The following is a 22966-nucleotide window of genomic DNA, read 5'->3' as shown; positions in this document are numbered from 1 at the left end:
TGCTTCCTGCAGTGCTGTGGGCTAAATCTACAGACCCCCTGCCAGATTTGTACACCAAGAAGAAAACTCCCCAGGGCTCTGATCGGGGTGTTTTCTTGCCTATTTTGGTTTGTTTCTTTTTTCAGTCCAGCACAAAATGGAGATCCTAATCTTAGTCCCTTCCTCTTCCCACCTCTGCCTCTCCTCAGCTGTATAAATGATTTGCATAAATGATTTAGTGGTTTTTCATATTTATGGACTGAAATAAGCTTTGGCTCCAGTAGCCCTGGTGCTGGAGTGACAAGAATGCTCTCGGGGGTCTCTGAGAATACTGATTTAAAGCCATGGGCACCCACAGGGTGTGCCAGGGGCTGACTTTGAGCCACCAGGAATCTGAGGGACTTTTTCCTTGCCCAGACCTGGGAGTGGGGCACAACATATCCTGAATAAGAAGGTTCCTGCAGAACAAGGCATGGAAATCCAATCCAAAGGGTGGCTGATTGCCATTCACTGGCATCAAGGGACTTTATTGCTGTCCTGGCCCTTGCTTGCCACCTTGCAATCTTCCAGCTGATGAAAATGGTTTGATTACTTTGTGGGGTGTTTTGCCAGGTTTTGGAGTGATGCTGATGGGCTGTGGCAGAGCAGCAAAAGGATTTCATGATTTGGAGGGTGAAAAGCAAAGCTGGAAATGCTGTTCCTGGGAAAGGCTGGCAGAGGGGAACCAGCTCAATGAAACCCTTCTAGCTTGACTTGACTTTGAAACCAGGATTAATTAGTGTGGCAAAGATGCAAACCAAGGGCATTGAGCAGTTTATACTTTGCCCTCATCCTTTCTTTCAAAATTAGATTTTCCTGGTGCCTTTTTTTTCCCCTTGGAAGCTGTGGAGAGTCAGTGCTGAGCATCAGCATCCTTCTGTCTGCAGGCAGCTTTATTTCTTGCTGTTAAATCCTTCTTGTTCCCAAACCAAAGCAAGGTTTTTATATTCTTTCTGCTGGGAATTCAGCTATAGAGACACCAAGTGCTCATTACCCAGCACTTCCTGGGCTGACCCCAGCAGCACATCCCAAGCCTCTCAGATAAAGCAGCCCAGCAGAGGTGTTGGCTGAGCAGCTCTTGGGAATTCCCCCAGGAGCAAGGGGCTGGCTGGGGAGCAGCCTGGGACCTGAACCAGTTCTTACCTTTTCTGTTCAGGTATGTTTTTTCCTCAAGGAAAGGGTTGTCAGGGCCTGGCCCAGGCTGCCCAGGGCAGGGCTGGAGTCCCCATCATCCCTGGAGGGGTTTCAGAGCCCTGGGGATGTGGGGATGGGGGACATGGGGCAGGGGTTGGGCTTGGTGAGCTTAAAGGTTTTTTCCAGGAGAAATGTTGCTGTGGTTCTGGGTGCTTTCAGCAGCCAGGCAGCAATTTCCTGCTGAGCACATGAGAAGGATGTGATGGTGGGAAGAGTAAAGGAGGGAGGCTGAGCATCCCAGAGGTCAGGCATGGCTGGGGTTTCTTGCAGGGCTCACCATGACTTGGTATCAGAATGTTATGGAAAGGTAATGAAAAACTTAAAATACACTCATCAGGAGAGTGCTGGGTACACCCAAACTGTTAAACGTTTCCATGTGTTCCAAGAAGAAAATAAGTGGTGATTCTGGGTGTGCTTTGGTGATGAACTTCCCAGACTCTTTTGCATATTCTCTCGTGTGGACTTGTGAAACGTGTTACAAATTTCAGAGGTGTTTTGTTCTCTGCTGAAGTTACTGAGGTGAAAGTATCCCCCAGCCCCTCTCGGGTCAGTGGTGTTGGCAGGCACTGGCCCAGCTGCTGGGGTGATAATCACTGAAATAAAGGTGGCAGCTAAATATTGATCAGCAGTGTGTGTCCAGGGATGCTGTCACAGGGGAGGAGCTGAGCTGCACAGCTTCTCACCCAAAAGCTGCTTTTTTAGCTCTGTCAAGGATGAAGTCCCAAGAGGTGGGCAAATGCTTGAAAATAACTCATCCAAGTAGCAGTGAGGATTCGTCTTCCAGGACTAAGCAGGAAACAGATCTGTGGTCCCAAGAGGGGAGGAGTGTGTAGCAGAGTGTTAGTGCAGACACCAGCACATGGATAAGGTCCCATGGGATGGTCTGGAGAGGTGGCTGAAGTCCTTCTTTAGGTGGGGAAGTTGTTTGGTGGGAAAATAGGAGGCCAGTATCAAAGTTTGTTTCACTAGAGGGGGAAAAAAAATAAAGTGTCTGCATCTCACCCTTTTTAATCTCAGCCCAAGTCCTCCCAGCTTGGGCTCTGCATGCAGCAAGGACGGGTGGGGGGCTGGGACCTTCCTGGGGGGGGGATGGAGGGATGGAGTCCTCTGGGATGCAGGAGGAGGGGATGGAGGGATGGAGTCCTGTGGGATGCAGGAGGAGGGGATGGAGGGATGGAGTCCTCTGGGATGCAGGAGGAGGGGATGGAGGGATGGAGTCCTGTGGGATGCAGGAGGAGGGGATGGAGGGATGGAGTCCTCTGGGATGCAGGAGGAGGGGATGGAGGGATGGAATCCTCTGGGATGCAGGAGGAGGGGATGGAGGGATGGAATCCTCTGGGATGCAGGAGGAGGGGATGGAGGGATGGAGTCCTCTGGGATGCAGGAGGAGGGGATGGAGGGATGGAGTCCTCTGGGATGCAGGAGGAGGGGATGGAGGGATGGAGTCCTCTGGGATGCAGGAGGAGGGGATGGAGGGATGGAATCCTCTGGGATGCAGGAGGAGGGGAGGCAGCAAGGCACAACTGTTTGAGAGGGCAGAAGGGATGGAATTAAACCCTTGGTGCAGAGGAGGAGCTGTCTGATCCAGGACCCAGAGGGCTGGGTGGCTTTGGAGTGGCAGAGCCTGGGCTGTCCCAGGGCTGCAGCTCCTCCAGGCTCTGGTCCCCAGGGTGCTGAGGAGCATCAGAGGGGCTGGGGCTGCTCTGCTTTGCAGACATTTATTTACAGGGTTTGTCTCCTGTACTGAAACCTCAGCCACTGCTGTTACCTCGAGGATTATTTCCTCTCCTTGGTTAAGGATCAGACCCTGGGGATGACTTTCCCTGGGTGATTATCCTCAATAAATCATTAATGATATTGTCAGGGGTTTTTGCCAGCAGCCAACTGACACCTCTGAGGTATTATTTATTTATTGTTTAAACAGTATTCACCAGGATACCTGGGGTGCTCTGTCTGCATGAAACCTGGCAGAAATGCCCAGCTGACTTCTCCATGGATACCTCTTCCTTGGCCTGGATACCCTTGTGCTCACTGCTCTTTATTGGGAGCACTGCACAGTGGGGGATTTTAAACTAAATATTCCCCCCTGGGTGGTTTCTCATGCACTCAGCCTCTGAAGAAATAATGAACTGAAATCCAAGGAAAAAAAGAACCACAATATTCTAAATATCCCTGCATCTCCCCTCAGCATTCTGCAAACCCCAGAAGGGCTTTATTCTGCGTGACATTTATTTTAATGTCAGTTCTGTGTTCAAGAATGCTGAAGGACACTTTTTGTTTGGTTTTTTTGTTTGTTTGTTTTCCAAAGGGCTTACCTGGGGTTTGGTTGCTTTGTCTTTGCGTGGAGGAAAAATAAGTTTTGGCAAGTTGTTGGCTAAAATAATTAATTAATTAAACAAAAAAGTTTGCATGTGGTGGGTTGGGCACTGGTGTGCACGGTCCTGGCTGGCACAGGCAGCTCTTGGAGGCAGAAATGCAGCAAAAAGAGGTGGAATCCATGTTGGGAAAGGGATTGTTTTTCTTAATCTGACCCAATTTCAATCTCCTGCCATGTCTGACTTGCTGAAGAGTCCCCTCATTGCCTGGGGATCCCTGAATCCTGAGAGTTGTCTCCTGCCCTGGAGCAGAATTTCCCCTTTGTTTGCCGATGGGATGGGGGATTTCCTGGGATGCTCCAGCAGGTTTTGTTGCTTTAAAAGGAAAACAATAGCCTGATATTTAACCACTCATTTCGGAGTGAAAGGTAGGGAACCCTCTTGCCCTTCCATCCTGGGCACTTCCCCAAAGCAAAGCTGAACCCCCTGGGATGCACAAAGACCTTGGTGGGGCAATATAGGAACAGCCTCTGGCCCCAGGGGCAGCGATGCTTTCTAAGAAACATCCATCTGTGCCTTAATATTTAAAGGGAAAAGATTCCAGAAGGGTTTTGTGGCTGCTGCTGCTGTTTTGGTCAGAGGATGGGCTGGGTCTGCAGGGCTGGGGCAGAGCTGGCAGTGGGTGCTTGGCTGTCTCCATGGGCACAGGACATCCTTTGGGAGCTGGTAGGTGTGGGGATGTGGAATGTGGTGGGATGTCCTGTGAGATGCAGGCAGGGACAGGCAGGGGGGGTCTCCAGTGGCTTTACTTGGTGGTGGTGTCCAAGTGGCAGTGGATGCCCCCAGGATTTCCCATTTAAACAGCTGTAGCCCACAGGGGTGAATACTAAAAATGAGCTTTTAATGTCTGACTACAGCTGGGAGCTGGCATCTCCCTCCCACCTCATGCACTGCTGCCCAAGCTCTTCCTTTTCCAGCAAGTTGTGTAATGCATGGCACAGGAATTATTCCTGAGCTCACCGACACGTTGGTCTTGGAAATTTTTATGCTTTGTAGCCCTTAAAGTACTATTTATATTTACATGAGTTCCAGTTATGAAAACAACCCCCTGTGGGCAGCTGAGCAGGGCTGGTTGTCTCCCTTACTTAGGCAACGAGCCAGAGTGGGGCTGTGGCAAAGGTTTTGGGGTTTTTTTTCTTCTTTGTTCCTTGTCTCCAGTTTGTCACCTTCCAGGTGACACAGAATTGGCTCTGGAGTCTTTTGTCAGGGCCTGGCCCAGGCTGCCCAGGGCAGGGCTGGAGTCCCCATCATCCCTGGAGGGGTTTCAGAGCCCTGGGGATGTGGGGATGAGGGACATGGGGCAGGGATGGGGGAAGGGTTGGACTGGGTGATCCCAAAGCTCTTTTCTAAGCAAGATGAGGGGATGAGGGGATCACTGCTGAGTTCTCATCCCCAGGTGCCTGGGGAAGGGCTCTGGCTCTGTCCCCTCAGGAGGCTGCTCTGGTGTTTGTGTGGCAGCCCTGGTGGCCATGGGGCTGCACCTGACCCAGCTCAGGGTGCACAGCACCTGACAGAAAGCAGACCCTGCAGCCTCTCTCTAAATAGAACTATCTTATAACTATCTTCCCTCACTGCCCTGTTAATTATTCATTTCTTTTTTCCCCCCTTTTTTTTTTTTTTTGCTTTTTTAATTCCCCAGTGTGACACTTCCCATCTCAGAGCTGTGAGCAGCTGGCAGGACACAGAGCTCATCCCCAGGGCTTGGCTGGGGCTCTGCTCCTCTCCCTCCTGATGCTGCAGATGCTTTCAAATTCACACGGTGCAGGGGATGGAATTTCCCACCCTGGAACATTGCTGACTTAATGTTGTGTGATGAAATAGCAGGGATTTGTATTTAATATTTCTTTTCCGGCCGGCGTGGCCGTGCTTGTGGCTGTTCCTCCCAGTGCAGCCAGAGCTGGCAAACTGGGGGAAACTGGAAAATTCAGATAATGCTTGACACCAAGCACCATAAAAAAATTGTTTTCCAAGTATTTATTTATTTATTTTTAATCTGGAAGACTTTAAAACCTGCCTGACAAACAAGCTTCAGGGGGCTGGTTGCTCCACCATGGACCCATCCCAGCTCTCCACTCGGGGTGGGTCTGGGGGGGGTCTTACCCCTGTGAAGGTGTCACCAACAGCTGCAGGAAGGGAAACAATATTCTGGGGGTGCTGTGGCTCAGGGACCCCGCTCTGAGGGGAGCAGGGGCTGCTGTAGAAGGCTGAGCTTGCACTGGAATGAAGGCATCAGCAAAACTCCCTGGAATTGGAGCTGTGCTCTGAGTGGCTTCTAATTGAGCTGAGATTGCTCATTAGTGTGGAACAGCTGAAGCTGAGCAGGGAACACAGGCTGCTGAGGGATGCTCAGGTAGGGGAAGAGGTGATGGAATGATGGATGCTCCCCCAGAGCTGTGGGGTGTCCCTGAGGGGCAGGGACAGGGACAGAGCCCGGAATGTGGGAGGGATGCAGCAGGAAAGCAGCAGCAGACAGACCCTGACTCACTGTGGGCTCTCAGGAGCATTGCATCTTCTAGAGGGAGAAGGAGAATGGCTGAAGTGTGTGCAAAAGTGGGCTGCCAGCCCTCAGTGCACAGAGTAATGCCCTGGAAAAAAAAGGGGGGGGAGAAAGAGGAGAAAAAAAAACCCCAAAAAAGTCCTATTAGTTACTTTGCAGATGGAAAGGAGAAGAAATAGGGTCTGGAGAGGATGTGATCCCATCAGCACAAAGCTCTGGCCAGCAGCCAGGAGTCTGAGGTGCAGCTGGACTTCTCCTAGAGAGTGATTAAAGTGAATGACTTTGTGTTTGTGCAGTTCTCTGGGATTTTAGGAGCACCTGGGAAGGGCTTTGCAGCTGCAAGTCCTGCAGGAGGGGAGAGCAGAGCTGCAGATCCCAGCAACAGGCTCTGGCAGGGCATCCTTCCCCCCCTTCCCAGGGCAGGAATCACCTCTGCTGAGGTGGTGTCAGCACCCTGTAACAAAATGGGTGCCAGGCTGTGCGTCCAGGTGGGAAACTCTTGTTTCATTTTTATTTTCTCAGCTTAATGCATTCCCCACCAAACAAGGTTGTCCCTTGTCTTCTCTCTGCCACACTGTGCTGCTCCATCCTGATGGGGGGTACCTGGGGGGCAGTGCTGGGGGTGGAGGGCACCATCTGTACCCGTGCAGTGGATTTCTGAATGCAATGGTGTCATGAGAGGGAGAAATGGGGGTGGGGGGAGAAGGAGGAGTGTTTTTCTGTAGGGTACTCCATGGCAGTGGTGGTTTTTTGGGTTCTTGTTGGTGAGCTGAGCATTTTCCAGCAGCTTCTCCTCCTCCTCCTTCTCCATCTTGCCCATCCAGCTCCTCCTCTTGCCCTCCATCCTCTCTCCATCCTCTCTCCATCCTCTCTCCATCCTCTCTCCATCCTCTCCCTCCATCCTCTCCCTCCATCCTCTCCCTCCGTCCTCTCCCTCCATCCTCTCCCTCCGTCCTCTCCCTCCATCCTCTCCCTCCGTCCTCTCCCTCCATCCTCCCATCCTCTCTCCATCTCACCCTTGCCCATTTAGGTCTCTCTGGCAGCTGTGGGCAAAATCTTTTCCCAGAACAAAACCATTTAGGATGGGAAGTGAAAAGGATACCGTACAACATTTGACAAGGAAATTTCAGGAATGCTGACTCACCTTTGAAACATTCAGAAAGAAATGTCACCATTTTTCCCAAAACATCAAAAGAAAAAAATGCCCAGACTTGGAGGATTCCAAACCAGCCCAGTGAGAGTTAACATCAGTGCAAGCAGAATGCAAGGAAAAGGGTTTGTACACAAAATTAGAAACTCCTCACAGGCATATGGTTATTTGCACAGTACAGCTTTGAGTTGGGGCTTATTTATTCTCCTGGGGTGCACATAGAAATATAGAGAGTCCCTAATTAACCTTCCCTGGCTGCTGGAACAGCCTCACCCCTGTGCACATCCCAGGAGATTTTCTCCTGTGTTATCCTCTTCGTGCTTTGTGTGTAAACCCCTGTCCAGGTGAGGGAAAAGGCATTCAGTAACTCAGAGCCTTTCCTGCTGCTCCTGCCCTGCCCCAGGAAGTGTTGGTCCTGCTTTAGTTTGGGGAGGTTTTTATTTTTACTGGAGGTTTGGTGATGCTGCAGAGGAAGGAGGAACCTGAGCACCTGGGGGGGTGAGTGCATCTGTGTCAGAGCTCAGCCACAGGCAGGGCCCAGGGGGAAGGAAACAGCCCAAATGACAGTGCAGGAAGAGCTCTTGTTGGGTTTTTTTCTTTGGGATTTTTGTGGTTTTATTTTTTTTTTTTTTTTAGAAGTTTGGCTGGATAGAGCTCACTATTTTGGGGAGGTAAGGGGGAGGTGCCCTGCTGACCTCACAAGAGTCGTGGCACTTAGGAAAATCAAAGCAATTGCCTTCCAGTTATTTATGGCTGGAAAAAGCATCCTTTGCTCTGTGTGGGCAGCCCTCCCAGCTGGGCAGCACTGGTGGGCACTGGGCTTTGGGATTCCCACCTCGGCAGAGCTTTTTGCAGAGGAATTCTGGATGGGACCTGCCCTCCCAGGGTGTGAATCCCAGCTGGATCAGACAGACCTGCTCATAGGAATTCCACCTGCAGCACCAGCTCAGGGTGAGGGAGCCCTGGGGTTTCACCTGCTCTGCTCACCACGGGGCTGCCTTCTTTTGAAACCTCAGAGGCATTTCTGGACGTGCACACACACACGATTTGCATGGAAACCAGAAACTGCTCTCAGGAAATGAAGCCTGATGAGCAACTGTGTCTTTGCAGGGATGTTCTGCCTCCTTCCCCACTCGCCTTCCTGCAGCTGGGCTTCTTTTCTGCAGGAGCTGCTAAGAGCACTGTTTGGGGCTGGATTTTGGGTAGGCACCTGCCTGGGTGTTGGCTCCTCGTGGGGAAGCATCCCAGCCTTTGCACGGATGCTTTTCTTGCAGATTGCTCTGGAAAAGCTCTGCAGATGCTGTTGCTGTGGTGGCTTTGCTGTAGTGAAGTTCTGGATGTTGCAGCTGGATGATGCTCAGGTCCCTGTAGCAACCTCTGAGGCCTCTGTCCTGCCCAGGGGCATACAGCACTGTGCTGAAGGGCAGAATTTGTTGGCTTTTTAAAAAAAAAAGTATATATATGTAGATATATATATATTATATGTATGTATATAGTGTGTTTGTGTATGTATGTGGTGCAGCAGGGTGAATCTGGGTTCCTGAGGGGACCTGGAGAGCCCAAAGCCCAGCCTGACAGTCACTGACACCACTGATGAGTCTCTTCCCATGGAAATTCTGTGGCCCTGGGGTGTCAGCAAGGAGCATTTGTCAGCTGGGACCCAGGGCTGGGGGGCAGGTGCTGTGTTTGGGTGGAGGGCTCTTGCCTGAAGCACCCTGCATTCATGTTAAACACAGGACAGAAGCTGTACAAGGCTGGGAAGGGGCTGGTGATGGAGCTGGGAATGCTGGAGGCTCCAAAAAGCAGGAGGCCACTTGTCCCCTGGTCCCCTTGCTTTGGGGCTGTCCCCTGGGGTCACACCCATGGGGTACATAGGGCAGCTGGGCCTCACCATGGCTTTTAAATACTCATCTCCCAAGAAAGGACAGCAGTGAGGTTTGGGGGGGCTCCCAGGCTGTATGGGGGGTGCTGGGTTGAATTTTTTGTTTGAAGCAGCCACAGGGTACCCAGGGCTGCAGGGCAGGAGCCCCACCAGGACAGGAGCCAGGGGGGTTTGAGCCAGCCCTGGGGATGAACTGATTAAATGTTTGGGATTGGGAAGATGTCCAACACAGTCATGTATACATTAAACCCACAGCACTGCATGAGGTGAGTTTATTTCCAACCATTTCCCTGTTGTGTTTCAGCCTTCTGTTGATACTGTTCGTCCTGAATGGTACCTGAGTCCCAGCTTAGCAATAAGTCACTGCTTGATGGTTTAGTGAGATCTTTTTCCCTTATGCAGATGCAGGCAGGGAGCCTGGGAATCAGAGGAACATTGACTTGTTCAGGCTGGAAAAGACCTTAGAGATCACCCAGTGCAACCTTTAGGGAGGAGCTGGTTGCTGCTGTGCTCCCTCCTCTCCCTCAGCTCCACCAAATGTGTTGAGTGGCACCAGCAAATGCTGCTCTGCAGTAGGCAGAGAAAGAGGAATTTTTTTCCCCCCTAGAGAGGCAGTCTCTGCTGTGAAACATTTCTCCAGATATGTTTTTTTTCTGTGTCTGCCCAAGGCCTGCAGACTCTGAGCAGCATATGGTGGGTGGGTGGGTGTCTGGAGGAGCGTGGGGCTGCTGCAGGAATCGTGTGTTCCCGGGGAAGGGATGGGCTTTGGGCTCCTCACTTCATCATTAAAATGTTCCCATTCAGAGAGAATCATTTTATTTTAAATGTCTGGGGTTTTTTTCCCCTGTCCTACCTGCCTGGTTGGCAGGCTGGTCCCAGGCTTCACCCTGCCCATCTGCTCTGTCCTTCTGGTTTCACAAACCCATCCTTTCCTCCCCAGTGGGCAGATATCTTGTCCTACAGGTGAGAACACTGCAGTTTCAGCTGCACTTTGGAGCCCAAACTCCTCTGATTGCAGATTCTGTGTCTCTGATTCCTCTGCAGAACTCTGCTTGCACCTCAATCCCAGCCCAGGGGCAGCAGCCTCAAGAGGGGAGGAGGGGAAGGAAATCACTGCTGCTGCTACACAGGGAAGAAAGTTATCCTGAAATGAATTAAGGATAACTGAGAACTTCTTGCTTTGAAATTTAAAGTTTGCTGTCGATGGGGCAGGTTGAAATAATGAGAGTGGTGGCTTTGTCCCTGCCCTGTGATGGGGCTGTGGGGCTGGGGGAGGTCACATCAGAGTCAGGGGGTTCCAGCATCACCTTGTGGTGAGGTGTGGGTTTGGTTGGCAAGTGTTTCTTTTTATTTTTAGCAAGGATTTCTCCTGTGGTAGGAGTTCTGTGCAGACAGCAGTTAAATGGAACAATTTCCCTTTCCCATAATTACAGGAACACAGCCCAGAGGTGGAGAGAGGTACTGGAGGGGTGAGGATGTCCCCTTGCCAGCTGCCTGTCTCCAGGTGTTTCTGATGCGGTGGGGAGGTGACCCAGGACATCCTGACCTTCCCATCACCACCCCCAGCTCCTGGGTCCCCAGAGCAGGAGGATTTTAGTGCCCTTGGGCACCAGTGGTGCAGTTTCTCTGTCTGCTCCAAGGTTGTGGAAAGGTTATAATGAGGGCAGTTATCAGAGGACTGTGTTATCAGCAGAAATGACAGGGTAGGTGAGGGCCAGGGGAGCTCTGGAGAGCATCCCAGGCATCCCAGGGCATGGGGGGACAGCTCTGTTTTATGTCAGAGTGGCATTTGGGAGCAGCCTGGAAATAGCCCCATCCATTGGGGATTTACTGCAGACACAGAGCTGCTGGAGAAGCCCAGAGGAGGGGCAGGGAGATGGGCTGAGGGCTGGGGCTGCTCTGCTCTCAGTTGGGGTTGTTCAGCCTGGAGCAGAGAAGGCTCCAGGGAGACCTTGGAACACCCCCCAGTACTTAAGGAAAGGTGGGGACAGACTTCCAGCAGGGCTTGGAGTGATAGGATGAGGGCTTGGGGGTTTAAGCTGAAATAGGGGAGATTTAGGCTGGATCCAAGGGAGAAATTATTGCTGCTGAGGGTGGTGAAACCTCAGCCCAGGCTGCCCAGGGAGGTGGGAGGTGGAACCATTCCCTGGAACCATTCCAGGTCAGGTTGGACAACCCGAGCAACAACCTGCTCCCTGGATTGGACTAGATGGTCTTGAGAGGTTCCTTCAGCCCAAACCAGCCTGGGACTGTAGCAGTGGGTGTGTTGCCTCTCCCCAGGACCCCAGGACCACCCCCTTCTCCTCCCTTCCCTTTCCTCCATCCCTTTCCCCCGCAGGTCTCCTGATGCATCTCAGCAGGGAATTCAGCCCCTCCGTGCTGGTGCTGCAGCAGCTTTATTCTGGTAGGAGGGAAGTGATGCAAAAAAAAGGGGAAGGTGGCAGATGGCTCTGCAAAAAGGAAAAAAAAACAAAAATCCCAAACCAAACCAAAAAAACCCTGCTCGGAGGCGGGAGCCCTGACGCACGGCTGTGTGGGGGTGTTGGGAAGGGATCCCAGCCCCAGCCTCAGGATGGAAACAGGGGCTTTGGGTTGTAAGAAAAATACCAGGGTCTGGGAAAAACTTCTGTCACTGAATTAAGTGTGCATTTTGTTCAGGGAACTGAAGTTCTGGCCCTGTGTGCTCAGAAGGAGGGCAAGCACTGCAGGATGCTTTGATTTTTTTTTTTATTTTTTTTTTTTTTTTAATTTTTTTCCCCTTTTTTTTCTTTTTTTTCTTGTTTTTTTGGGAGGGCTGAGCTGTCAGGACCCTGTTGCATCCCTTCGCGTGGCAGCAGTGTCAGTAACCATGGTGGTGCCTCCCTGCTTTTACTGAGATTTTCTCCCTGTTACAGTTTGTTCTCATGCCGGGTCGCTGGGGTCCGTCAGGGTGAGAAAGCACCACGTATGCAGGGGGGGTTAAAAGTTATCCTGATGGGGATGATAAGAAAAATTCCTTGGCTGTCACCACTCTGTCTTAAGTGTCAAGAGAGCTCCTGGGAGAGCAGCAGAGGCTGGGTACCCCAGGGGGTATTTATAGTGCTGGAGCAGGAGGGCAGAGCCTGGGTTTGCTGCTTGGGGACAGGAGGGATTCCCATGTGTGGCACCAACTTGGGGGCTGACTTGTGCCTGGGTGTCTGCAGCAGGGCCCTGGGGTTGCTCTCAGCCCTTTGAGCACAAACACTTGGTTTGGGCAGCTCTGACCTCCTCCCCTTGGGGGGGTTCCTGGATCTCAATAATAAATGGGATGAAGGCTGCAGAAGGACATTCTGAGACACAGGATGCTCTCATGGGAGGTGCCTTTACCCTGCCCCCTCCTGTGGTTTATATTGGAGCTGGATTGGAGCAATTTCTCCCTGGAAAGGGTTGTCAGGGCCTGGCCCAGGCTGCCCAGGGCAGGGCTGGAGTCCCCATCATCCCTGGAGGGGTTTCAGAGCCCTGGGGATGTGGGGATGAGGGACATGGGGCAGTGCTGGGGGAAGGGTTGGACTGGGTGATCCCAAAACTCTTTTGCAACCCAAATGGTTCCATGGTTCTAACAAAATGGGCAGCATGTCTGTCACAGAAAGAATTAACCCAGATTTTCTACTGTTACCAAAATCTGAACTGTTCTCTTCATCTTACCAGGGCCCTCACCCCATTCTTGCCTTTTCTGCTGTCCTTGTCCTTGCAGGTCAGGTTGTTTTGTGCCTTTCTCTCACCCCACATCACTGCTGCCTGGTCCCTGCCTGCATCCCAACACAGGGAAACATCCCCAGCAGCCTTGGGCAGGGCTTGGAATTCACAGACTTGTGTTTTCCTCAATTCCCAGAGCACCTTTTTACAGTTTTTACATCCAAGGCTATTTTGTCTTTTTGTCTCTTGCATTGCAGAAAATGCCTCTTCCCCTCCTCCACCCCCTTTGACAAAAGGGTTTTTTATTGAAATGTGACTTTAAAGGTGATGAGAAGCATTCAGTGTGCAGGTGGCTGCCCTGCTCCCTCCTGCTAAATAAAACCAGGCTGCAAAAGTAGACAGAGCCTGGCAGCAGCCAGATAGCTTTATTGCACTCCAAACTATCATCAGTTTCATAAAACAAAACGAGAAAAAAGCAAAATCTGAATTTGTGATGGGGAAATCAAGCTCTTTCTTCACTCAGTGTGATTAACCCAGCTTTTCCTTTAACAGCATTTTAGCCCCTGCCCATGAGGAGATAGCCCCAAAACTTTGCCCTTAAAATATTATAATAATAATAATAATAATAACAACAACAATGGGAATAATAACAACAGTGGGAATAATAACAACAATAGGAATAACAATAACAATAGGAATAATAACAACAACAATAGGAATAATAAGAATAGGAATAATACTACTACTCTAAAAGCTAATTATTTTTTCATTTTACTTGGTAAACAGAGACAGCTCCTGGTTTCTGCAGAAGGAATATAATTCCAGGAGAGGAGGGGAGATGATCTGGGGGCAGGGAGGAGGTTTGTGCAGGTGTGGGGTATCCAAGCAGCTCCTGGGTGGGAATCCCTGCCCTGGGCCAGGGACAGCAAAGGTTTTACAGCCTCTGTTTGTGTGAATAATGGAGAGGGCACTGAGTGGACATTTCTACTGGAATGCCTGGAGCAGTGTAGGTGTTTTTCAGGGGTTTGTTGGGATCTGCCTGCAGGGAGGGCTTGGCAAGCACTGGATGTGAGCAGCTCAGGAGGGCACTGGGGGCTGGAAGGAGAGCTGGGAGTGATGAGGGAAACACATCCAAACCTTTTACTTTGACAAACGGATGGCTTTTTAATTACATGCCCTACATACAGCGTGTTTGCTTCCAAACCAGAGTTTAAAATTTATGCTGCAAATGAATATTAATGATATAGACAGCTTGGTAAGGATCTAACAGCCCATTAGCCTGATGAAGGCACCGGAGGATCTGCCTACCCTGCTGATGAGTGACTTCTTGGAGGGGAAAAAAAGCACAAAAAACCTGAAAAACCTTTCACAGGAACAGGAGAGGAGATGTGAGCAGCCTGGGGTGGCTGGCATGGGTTGGTAGAACCCATGGGGTGTGAGTCCTTGGCCACTGGTTGGTGGCCATCAGCAGCCCAGCCCCACGCCTGCCTCTGCCTTTGCTGATCTGGTTTTTTGAGGGTCTAGAAAGAAAGGGCATCTGCATGAAAAGAAAAGGCCTGGGTTTATCTCAGTGTAAATTAGTGGAGAATAACTCTGAGGGGGGTATTGGGAAGGGATTGTCAGTGGTGAGCTGCACCTGGGTGCTCCTGCTTTTTCTGTTGGGTATTTATTGTTTTCTGGTTTTGGTATTTATTGTTTTCTGGTTTTGGTATTTGTTGTTTTCTAGTTTTGGTATTTATTGTTTTCTGATGTTGGTATTTATTGTTTTCTGATGACCTGAGAGGAGGTTGGAGCCAGGGGGGGTTGGGCTCTGCTCCCAAGGAGCAAGGGATGGGACAAGAGGAACTTTTGGCACAAGTCAAGTTGTGCCAGGGGAGGTTGAGGTTGGAGCTGGGGAAGAATTTCTCCCTGGAAAGGGTTGTCAGGGCCTGGCCCAGGCTGCCCAGGGCAGGGCTGGAGTCCCCATCATCCCTGGAGGGGTTTCAGAGCCCTGGGGATGTGGGGATGAGGGACATGGGGTGGGGGTGGCCTGGACAGTGCTGAGTTAATGGTTGGACTGGGGTGATCTTAGAGGTCTTTTCCAACCCCAATGGTTCCATAGTTGTGTGACCCTGGTGCTGGAGAGGAGGAGGTGGGAGCTGGGTGGTTCTGCTCTGGCTGCTCCAGGGATGCAGCAGCAGAGGCACCACAGGGCTCACCCAGAGCCTGAGGCTTTGCTGGGAAGAGGGAAAGGGAAGGCAGAGCTGGGAAGGAGAGTGGAGCTGGAAAGCAAACCCGATGATTGATTTCTTGCCCTCGGGGCTTCTCAGAGCATCTTAGCATCATCTGCTGAGCCTGAGAGGTATTCTCTGGGAGGAGGAGCATGGGAGTCACTGCTCCTCAGCCTGAGACACTATTAAATAATTTGCACCCTCAGGTTTGTTAGTGAAAAAGATAAACTGATTTTAAAGAAAAGTAGTATACCTGCAAGTATTTATCTCCCCAGTGAGCTGGCCAAGGGTTGCATCAACAGAACAAAATGTGAAGCTGCTTTTGCCTGAGATCCAGCTGTGGTGGGAAGCAGGCATAAAGATCCTCCTGGGAATGCCTCCAGCAGGAGGGGGATGGCAGGGGAAGGGAGCAGGAGGCAGAAACAGCCCCACAGCACAGGGGCTTCAGGGGGGGAGAGCCTGACCCCACACACAGCCAGTCCTGTGCATAGCATTGCCCTGTGGGATCTCCTGGGGATGGGGATGGAGATGTGGAGATGGGGATGGGATGGAGATGGGGATAGGGATGGGGATGGGAATAGGGATGGGGAGATGGGGATGGGAATGGAGATGGAGATGGGGATGGAGATGGAGATGAGGATGGGGATGGAGATGGAGATGTGGGTGGGGATGCAGATACCAAATGAGGATGGGGTTGAGGATGCAGATCACATACAGAATCATCCTGCTTGGCAAAGACCTCTGAGATCAGAGTCCAACCATCAGCCCAGAAGAAACCCCATCACGGTTTCTCTCCCCATCAGGACCAGAGCATGTCCTGAAGGGCCACATCTGCAGGGTTTTTGAATCCCTTCAGGGGCAGATGAGGTTGTAGATGATGCAGATGCTGCTGGGTCCTGTGTGCTGGTCCCCTTCCCCAAGCCCTGGCAGCATTACTGAAAGCCTGTTCCCCCCCATCCCTAGTCCCCCTCCACCCCCCATGGCATTTTGGTAGCACACCTCTTAGAATACAGCTTTATTATTTTTTTTTTAGTGTTGCCAACCCAGGGAAAAGCCACCCAAGAGGTTTCCAGCCAGGGCAGTGTCCCTGGGAGCCCTCCCCAGACACTGAGCCAGCTCAGTGCTCACCAACATTCCTGTACAGAGAATTCCTGCATTTCCAGCAATTTGTGACCTGTCAGGGGGGTTGATCAGCCCCTGGCTGCTTCCTGAGTACACAGTGGCCCCCGGGCCAAGCCATTTGCAAACCTCATTAGAAGCTTCGTTAGCTAATGAGGCTCCTTGGGAGCAGGGGAGGGAAGGGCTGGGTGGCCCTGGTGAAGGTAGGGCTGGCAAAAGCTGTGGAGGAGAGGACACAGGTGGAAGAAGTGCTGGCTCCAATTAGGTTTTTTTTCCTAAAAATGTCTTTTTTTTTTTTTTTTTTTTTTTTTTTTTTTTAAGCCCATTAGGTGTGTGGGATTGCTTCCACTTCACTTAGCAAACAGAAGTGAAACAGGCAGTGACTGAGGGGAAATCTACCCTAAAGGACAGATTTTTTTTCCTGAGATCCAGCTGTGGTGGGAAGCAGGCATAAGGATCCTCCTGTCCTGGCAGAGGCTGTGGCAGGGCTGGGGTTGCTTGGCCTCAGGGTATTTGTGGGTTTTGTGGGTTTTGTCACCTAAGAGAGAAAGCTGAAAACTCTGAAGTCTGTTTTGAGATAAACTCAGGTGTATCAGCAATAGAATTCCCTGTGCTGGAACTGGGATTCTGTTAGCAGTAAGAGCAAGAAAATGTCCTGCTGTCTGTCTGTCTGTCTGTCTGTCTGTCAGCACCCACAGCCATCCCCTGCTCCCCACACCACCCTGTGCCTTCCCTCTCCTTCAGTTCCCTTCCATTTTCCCCCAACTTCAAGCAGTTCTTGCCAGCCAAGCAGAGGCTGTGTTTGCAGATTTAACTTCTGGAAAACCAAATGTCACGTTCCCAGTTTGCTGTGACAGGATGAAACCGCAGGGTAATTCTGTTTACAGATTGCCACAGATACCATTTAAAAATGTACAGGGAATAAAAAGGAGCAGCAGCAGCAGCAGCACTTCTTCCAGAAGCCTCCAGCTCTCCCTGGTAGTGCCTCTTTGGCATATTCCTTCTTCCTTGATAATTTTTTGAAGCCTGGATCTCAGAGGCAGCGGGGGCTCTGCCAGCAGATCCCTGGGCTGGGGGTCTCTCCCAGGACATTGCTGGGCTGGGGCAGGGCATGGAGAGGGAAGGTGTAGGATCTGGGGTTTTATGCAGTTGTTGACGTGATAAAAATGTAGAGGAACTCCATAATCCTTCAAGATCCTGGCAAGTCAGCTCTGGTGTGGCCACAGCTTGAGTCCTGTGTCCAGTTCTGGGCCCCTCAGCTCAGGAAGGAGATTGAGGTGCTGGAGCAGGTCCAAAGGAGGCAACTGGGCTGGGGAAGGGATCCAGCACAGATCCTATGAGGAGAGGCTGAGGGAGCTGGGGGTGTTGAGGCTGGAGAAGAGGAGGCTCAGGGGAGACCTCATCACTCTCTCCAACTCCCTGAAAGGAGGTTGGAGCCAGGGGGGGGTTGGGCTCTTTTCCCAGGCAACTCTCAGCAAGACAAGAGGGCACAAGAGGTCTCAAGTTGTGCCAGGGGAGGTTTAGGTTGGACATGAGAAAGAATTTCTTTCTGGAGAGGGTGCTCAGGCATTGGAATGGGCTGCCCAGGGAAGGGGTGGATTCTCCATCCCTGGAGATATTTCAAAAGAGCCTGGATGTGGCACTCAGTGCCATGGGCTGGGAACCACGGGGGGAGTGGAGCAAGGGTTGGACTTGATGAGCTCTGAGGTCCCTTCCAACCCAGCCAATTCCATGATTCTATGATTCTATGTCCCACTTCCCATGACAATTAGCAGCTGTTGCTAATTTGCTAGTGGAGTTATCAGTGACCCTGTGTCTCCTGCTGCCAGCAGCACCTTCAGGAGTGGCCATCACAGCCAGTGTGAATTATTCACACAGTTAAGCTCCTTTCTCCTGGAGGATGATGATTTAATGGCTGCTGCATGTATCTTTTATGTGTTAAAAACCATAAAATATGTCTGGTGGAACTGTTCAGAGATCTCTGTGCCCCCCCCCCTCAGCTGCCCATAACTGGTGGAAGTTTTTCTCCCTTGCAGGGATGACGTGCCAAGCCAGGACATCCTACACAGAGGACGAGGTGCTCTGGGGCCATCGGTTCTTCCCGGTCATCTCCCTGGAGGAAGGGTTCTTCAAGGTGGATTACTCCCAGTTCCACGCCACCTTTGAGGTGCCCACCCCCCCGTACAGCGTGAAGGAGCAGGAGGAGATGCTGCTCATGTCCTCCCCCCTGATAGCCCCCGCAGTCAGCAACAGCAAGGAGAGGAACAACTCTGTGGATGGCCTGGATGCTCTCGACGAGGTGGGCACCAAGCTGCCTTCAAAACTGCAGAAAATAACCGGGAGGGAAGACTTCCCCAAAAAACTCCTCAGGATGAGTTCCACCACCTCGGAGAAGGCCTACAGCATGGGGGATCTGCCCATGAAACTCCAGCGGATCAGCTCGGTCCCCGGCAACTCGGAGGAGAAACTGGTGTCCAAAACCACCAAGATGATGTCCGACCCCATCAGCCAGTCCGTGGCCGAGCTGCCCCCCAAGCTGCAGAAGCTGTCGGGGGGTGGGAGGATGGAGGGCAACCTGCCCCCCAAGCTGAGGAAAATGAACTCGGATCGGTTCACATAACCCCCCCGGGGCTGCCGGCTCTCGGGTAGGGCTCGAGCTGCCCCGAGGCAGGGCAGCAGGGGCAGGAGAACGGGGTCCTGTCCCACCCTCTGGACAAGGGTCCTGTCCCCGACCCCCCGGACAGGGGTCCTGTCCCCACCCTGGGGTGCCAGACTCTGGGGTCAGGCAGGAGCATCCCCCCGGCAGCGCTGGGAGCACCACGGAGGGGACGCTGGGCGAGCTGCTGCTGGCTGGCATGTAGTATCCCAACAAGCATGCAATAATAGTGTGCAATTTTTGCATATAGTTTTATGGCATGACTCCTACTATATTTATACTGTATATTCTGGAAAAAAAAAAAAAAAAAAAACACCAAACAAAAAGAAAAAAAAAAATCTGGAGAGGGGCGTTCCTTCCCCCACCCTGTATTCCTGCAGAGTAAGTGGTAAGGCAAGCCCTGGGAGTGGGGGACTTTCAGGTCAGGTTCTGATTTGGTTGGAAAAATGGTTTTGGGGTTTTATTTTTCTGAGGTGGGTGGTGATGTTCCCTTCTGGCCCGTGTCTCTTTTCTCCAGAGAAGGTGTGTTAGGTAATTCCCAGCACCAGACCTGCTAGCCTTAAGCCAACTGCTGGTTTCTGTTTTGCTTTCGTGTTTTCTTGGGGTTTCTTTTCCTGCCTTCAGGCCACCAGAAAAAACGAACAAAAAAAAAAAAGGTATTTGCTAAGGTGTTGTTTAGAGAAGAAACTCATACTAAGAGTTCCTTAGGCAAAGAATCAATAAATGAGTAAAATTCATGCTTTAGATACAATTAGGTTTTTTTTTTTTGGTTTTTTTTTTTTTTTTAAATCTTAATGATTTTTAATGTTATATGTGAAAAAACCCTTTGAAACAAGCAGGACGTGCTTGATTTCCTGTGCTGGTGGCAAATCCAGACACCAAACCACCCTGATGTCTCCAGGAGGCCAGGCAGGTGGGTGCTGTGGGTGCTGCCCCAGTTCCCCACCATGCCTGGGTTCTGCTCAGGCTCAGTGAGGGGGTGGTTCTGAGCCCCCCTGTCCTGCTGCCCTCCCTCCTTACTGCTTTCTCTGTGGTGAAAATAACGTTTAACCATGTTCTTAACTGAAGTTGACCCTGTGGGTTTGGAAATGAGTAATACTTTGTGTAAATGTTTGGGTTGACATCCTTCCCTCCTCGTGTTTTTTGGGTTTCCCTCGCCCATCCTTGGGTGTTGCCCGGGTGCCCCCGGTCCTGTGCTTTGTGGTGCTCCCCAAAAGGCTGGAGTTGGTTGTGGAGGTGCCCAGGGACACCTGTGGTTGGAGGTCAGGTGGCTTCCCAGGAATTCCTGCTTGGAGGAAGAGATGGAGCAGTGGGCAGCAGTCAGAGGGTCCCCAGCACCAGCAGCCAGGGTGGGGGCTCTGGGTGACATCCTCTGGGTGACATCCCCTGGGTGACATCCTCTGGGTGGTCCCAGGCATGGACACGGTGGGTCAGGAGGGGCACAGGGAGCTGCAGTCCTGGCCAGGACCTGCTGCCTGCTGGGCTCTGGGAAGTCCCTCGTGGCTACCACCTCCTGCTCCATCACTGGTGGGCTGTGGGGCAAAAAGTGGTTTTGATGTAAACATAAGGGCTGGGCAGCTCAGCTGGGCTAGAGGGTTGGCTCAGGGCTTTCCCTGGAAGTCACAGTGGGTCCATCAGTCCTTCCCACTGCCTCCCAGGGTTTCTTTCCATCCTTTCTCCTGGTTCTGGTGTGGTTCTGCATGCTCTGGCACCCTTGGCCTCTGCTTCAGTTCTCTGCCTGTTGGTGCTGGAGGTGGGGGTGAGCCTTGCTCCCCGTGTGCAGGTCCTGTTGCTGATGTGGCAGGGGGATGTCTGGGCAGCTTTTTCCCCCTTTGCCAACACTTCCTCAGGTGGTCTTGTAAAACAGTGCTGATTTTTTGTACCACGTTGAACTCTTCTGCCAGTTCTCTCCTGGCAGTGAAAATAGCCATGTAGCATTGCCAGGTGTCAAGAGGAAAACCATCACCAAGGCCAAACCAGAGAGCCCAGAACATTAATTGACACGATAGACCTTCAGCTGAATGGTGAGTCCTGCCAGCAGGCTGGAGCAGATGGGGCTGGTTTGGGAAAAAAGGGTCTCCAGCAGGCTGGCCTCTCCTCCAAAGCCTTTTGGGTTATTTGGGGTGGATGTGGGACCGTCATCTTCCTCCTGGGCTGCTGGGGAGTGTGACCCAACAACCACACTGCTGTGTGCTGCTGCCACCACTCCTGTGCTCTATACAAAAGCACAGCTCCAAGGCTGGGGCACCCCCAGGGGATGTTGGGGTCCCCCCTGGGGTCTGCCCAGCTCTCCCACCATTGGTTCATGGTCAGGTTGATTTTTTGTTATGGTCAATGGGCCTCAGATGAGGAGCAGTGGGGTTCCAGCAGCATCCTCCCTCCTGAAAGCCCTGCAGAAGGTGCTGGGCATCCTGTCCCCTGGTGGGATGGCTGCAAAGTCCTGCCCTTGGGTGTTTTTTTCTTGGGAAACTTTGGTTTGAAGCTCTGTAGGAGGTTGAATGAAGCAGGAGCAGTGGGGATGTGTTCTACAAAAGGGTGATGGAGAAGTTCTGTGCTCAGTAGGCTCTATAAATCATCTGCAAGTATGTGAAACACTGGGAACGTATCCTGATTTATTTTAATTGATGCCATAGAAAATATTAAGTTATTATTAACTGAAAAGTTTGTTTTCTTTTGTTTTTAAATAGAAATATTGCACCTGTCCTTGCTGGACACCTGAGGTCTGAGGTGTTGTGTGTGTGGAGGTGACAATGTGTGTCTGTCATTAACAAGAGTGAAAGGGGTGGTAACTTTCTTTAGTTATTCATTTGAGGAACTTATTTCTGATTAATATTTCGTTTTGTTTGGCGTGGCCACTTTGGTGGTGTTCTGTTTTGGTTTTCTTTGTCCCAAATGACCATTTTTTTGCCCAGCCCTAACGCTGATGCTGAGCAGCATCTCCTGGTTGCACAGCAGGTCTGTGTCCTCTACTGCTGAATTTATGCTTGAATTCTATTGTAAATTGTACATATTCGGGTCAGACTAAACTAAATGCATTTTCTGGCATGCAGTCTGTAACTGTATGGAAGGACAAGTTTATTTGGATTACACGGACTGACACACTCTTGTATTCAGTACTACTGCAAGCTCAGTTTTATCTCAAGCTGTATTAAACTTTCAAGACTTGTGCTGTTTAAATGTGTTTGTCTTTTATCTCTGCTTGTTCAAGGTTTCTGGTTTCTCATGCAGTGTGCACAGGGCAGTCATTCCATTGCTTTTGAAAACAGCAGAAAAGCAACCCCTGGGTTTAGCTGAGCTGCAGTCTCAGGGGAGTGTGGAAATAACTTATTATTATTTAGTAACTTATTATTATCGTTATTATCATCACAGAATTGTTCTGGGTGGAAAAGACCTTTAAGATGATGATGATTATTATTATAATTATTGTTATTTATGAATGTATTACGTGTGTTTCCTCTGCAGCACAGGGACTGGGAAACTCTCTTTGTCTCTGCATGGAGAAGGAGGAATTTTTAGTGTTATCTGGGCAGTCCAGTCCCAGGAGTTAAAGCTCTGGCATCAGAGCAGATCATCCTGTTTGGGTTTTTTATCTTTGTTGGTGGCTGGGTGTCAGCACTCAGGGTGAGCAAAATATGTTCTGTGCTAACAAAATAGAAAGAATTAGAAATTACCTAATAACAGAAGGGTGAGTGGGGGGGGTGTGATGCTGGCTGTACCTGCTGCCCCTCCAGAGGCTGCTGAGTGAAGGGTGCCAGAGCAGAGCTGGGTTTTGGGTTTCAAAGGACATCTGGCTGCCAGGCTTGAGCTGGGAGCCCAGAGCCATGGGGGCTCCACAGTTGCACTTCTCACATTGACACCTCACAAAAAAGGGGGGGAAAAAAAGGGTGTGGAGTCCTTCCCATGCCAGGAGGTCTGTTTGTGATGCTCTCAGCCACCCCCAGGTGATGAGTGGAAAGAAGCCCCATGTTTAGCCCTGCTGATGGTGATGGCAATCACCCAGCTCAAGGCTCCCTTCCCTTCCCTCCTGTGGGATGGGGAGTGCTAACACAGAGCAAGGAGAACAGTGACATGTTCTCACATGACAATCATGGATGCAGTTTGCCTCTGGAACTGCACTGGATGTGCCAAAACATTGGAGCTGACCAGGAGGTCCTTGCCACAGCCAGCCCAGCCCCAGCAGTGGCCTCTCCCAGCTGGGTGGGATGTGCTGG

The 22966-nt window shown here is 51.1% G+C and overlaps 1 protein-coding gene across 1 annotated transcript in view; it reads left to right on the top strand.

The window, feature by feature from the left end:
- Nucleotides 1-21932, top strand: part of KCNJ3 (potassium inwardly rectifying channel subfamily J member 3) — a 35338-nt gene extending 13406 nt beyond the window's left edge. The window contains exon 3 of the mRNA XM_071746329.1: nt 18136-21932. Within this exon, the coding sequence (XP_071602430.1) occupies nt 18136-18719 (584 nt within the window). The 3' untranslated portion in view covers nt 18720-21932. The remainder of the gene's footprint in view (nt 1-18135) is intronic.
- Nucleotides 21933-22966: the final 1034 nt, after the last annotated feature.

Source organism: Heliangelus exortis, chromosome 6 (genome assembly GCF_036169615.1).
Source record: "Heliangelus exortis chromosome 6, bHelExo1.hap1, whole genome shotgun sequence".
Classification (NCBI taxonomy): Eukaryota; Metazoa; Chordata; class Aves; order Apodiformes; family Trochilidae; genus Heliangelus; species Heliangelus exortis.
This window is presented reverse-complemented; position numbering and strand designations above follow the sequence as displayed.